Source organism: Panicum virgatum, chromosome 8K (assembly GCF_016808335.1).
Source record: "Panicum virgatum strain AP13 chromosome 8K, P.virgatum_v5, whole genome shotgun sequence".
Lineage (NCBI taxonomy): Eukaryota > Viridiplantae > Streptophyta > Magnoliopsida > Poales > Poaceae > Panicum > Panicum virgatum.
This window is the reverse complement of record NC_053143.1, coordinates 35,134,366-35,136,890: the sequence shown is the minus strand read 5'-3', so window position 1 is coordinate 35,136,890 and position 2,525 is coordinate 35,134,366. Positions and strand designations below refer to the sequence as shown.

At 39.0% G+C, this 2,525-nt stretch overlaps 1 protein-coding gene across 1 annotated transcript; it reads right to left on the bottom strand.

Moving 5' to 3' along the window:
• Positions 1-2,283, bottom strand: LOC120646276 (protein FLOWERING LOCUS T-like). The gene is made up of 4 exons (XM_039922920.1): positions 2,009-2,283; positions 1,424-1,485; positions 1,210-1,250; positions 1-623 (listed from the first exon to the last, which is right to left on the bottom strand). The coding sequence occupies exons 1-4, from the start codon at positions 2,207-2,209 to the stop codon at positions 394-396; spliced, it is 534 nt and encodes a 177-aa protein (XP_039778854.1). The 5' UTR covers positions 2,210-2,283; the 3' UTR covers positions 1-393.
• Between the last annotated feature and the right edge of the window lie 242 nt (positions 2,284-2,525).

The window sequence follows — 2,525 nt, the reverse complement described above, 5'->3', positions numbered from 1 at the left end:
AGTTGAATCTGTCGTTTTTCGTGTAACTATTTGAAGTACACGTTCAACACGTACAACAAGTTATATCTATCACAGAAATGTGTATCTTAAACCTTATCATTTTCCCAATAATTGAACACTATTGCATGCACAAGCTACACTTCTTGTGATTGAGAAGCAGGCTAGGGCAAGTTAGGGTAACATTACATCGTAGCTACAATCTGAAGTGAACTAATAATAGTTCTTATGATTGTTGCGAGCATGCATTGTCATTGCAATGCTCACTCACTACCACACAAACACACAAGATATATTTTTCATTTAGCTAGGAAGTACTTATACCCCAGTTGCTATTATATGCTTCTCTGCGTTCAGAGAGGAAAGCACACAGCTATTTGGACACAACTTTGTATATCACCTTATGTACCTTCTTCCACCACATCCGTTCTCTCTCTGGCAGTTGAAGTAAACTGCAGCTACAGGGGAGCCGAGGTTGTAGATCGCTGCGAAGTCCCTGGTGTTGAAGTTTGATCGCCACCCTGGCGCATAGGTGGTCTGCCTGACTGCCTGCCTGAACAGGATGAACACAAAACGATGGATCCCGGCAGTAGGACGTGGGCTCTCATAGGGAACTATTTCGTTGCCTGGTACATACAATATGAACTTTGTTAGGTGGAAAAATTTACATTGTTAATAGTGTCTGCTTCCGATCTTCTATTAACGTGGAGTTTTCTTTTGCCACAACATGCAACCAGAAACATGTAATCAGGTTAAATTTTTTCTGTTATAAAAATGTTTTGTTTGTTATGCAGTCATTTTTAATGATATATATATATAGCTCAAAATGTATATAAGTAAAAAATTCTGTAGCAGAAATAAATGTGGAGAACATATACTGATAAATTTATTAATAATGTTTGCGAACTACAAATCCAGTGAGCATCTGATGTGACAATAAAATGGTTTCCAAGCTTTTAGTCTTTTACTTTAACACCGCCCAAGAGTAAATGGAGTTGCTAGTTTGCTACAATACTTCTCTGTCATGTTTAAGTCCAATCTAGAGTTATTTCCCTTTTTCATGGTACGGTTAATGATTATATTTAATTTGGCTGGCAAAGAAAACCTGAAAGGCACATTATATTTGCTGGCGCCGAAACTGAAATAATTAACTGGAGCATTAATCACAGGCTACATTCAGGCCATGCAACCAGTGACAGTCCAATCACTTACCAAAACTCGTATCAGTTGTCTCTGGAATGTCTGTCACCAACCTATGCCGGACATTGAGAACTACCCATCAGTACGACATCGAAAGGTGATAATATTATACTCATGTAATCAACAACAAGAGCAGCATGCCACGCATGGCATGCATATAAAGTGAACAGGGAAAGGGTCAGTGGACTGCACGGGGCCGCATGGACAAAAGCTACAAAGAACTTACCAGTGAAGGTTCTCTCTTTTAGTAGGGTTACTGGGGCTTGGTGCATCAGGGTCCACCATGACCTTGCAAAATGATAAATCAGACAGATATAAGCATAATTAGGTCATCTTAATCAATCCAGATAGTAAGGAATCAGGTCTCCGATTGACATATTCTCGTTTGATGCATTAATGCATTGTATTTGCATTATTATATTACCATAGTATATAGATTATATGCATAGAAAACACTGAAGAAGCAAATTGAGACAAATTTTTATTAGAAATAAGGTTTAATAATAACCATTGATATGTTCCAAAATTTCACCTTGTAGAAACTATGATAGGTCAGTTAGTCTTGTCAGCTTATTAAAGGCACACTAAAAGCTTGAGAGTCCATGAAAACACATATTCTTTGCTTTTTATCTATTATTATTAGGGATGCAAAAGATACTTCAGGAGATATGCTGATGAGCTAGGTCAACTAATAGTATAGACTAGCCATGATATGAATGTTTAGCCATTAGAACCACTCCAAATTCAAGTCAAATAAGAAGAGAAACTAACAATCATCAAATTAACATGGCAGGCATAATAACGCACTTACAAGTGTGTAAAGAGTCCTCATGTCACGTCCACTGATATGGACCCTTGGCCCACTCATCACTTGAGATGGTTTAAGCTCAGACCCATTTGTCATTTCCTTATTGTTGTAGAAGACCCTCGGTGATGCTGTTGTGATGAAGGGATCCACGATATCCCCCACAACATGGCCAACGACCAATGGGTCCCTAGACATATTGAACATGGAGTGATTTGGGAGAACGGAATACTATTGCTTGTTGAGCTAGGATATGAGAGCTCAAATGTGGTTTACACTGCGAGAGATGATGGAAGTGAGGAGGCGTATTTATAGAGAGATGCTGATCAAGACATAGCAAGAGACCGAACTAAAGTGACACCCTATTTCTCCAGAGGTTCTGGAATCTGCTTTAGGGCATAATAAGTGATTTGGGTGGCTCTAGCAAGAAGTTGAGAGGCTCCTTCTCCATCCTTTAGGGCTAGTGGTTGCACAGACCAATTTACTCTCTTGTCTAGTACACTGGTGAATAAAATCCTGAGGC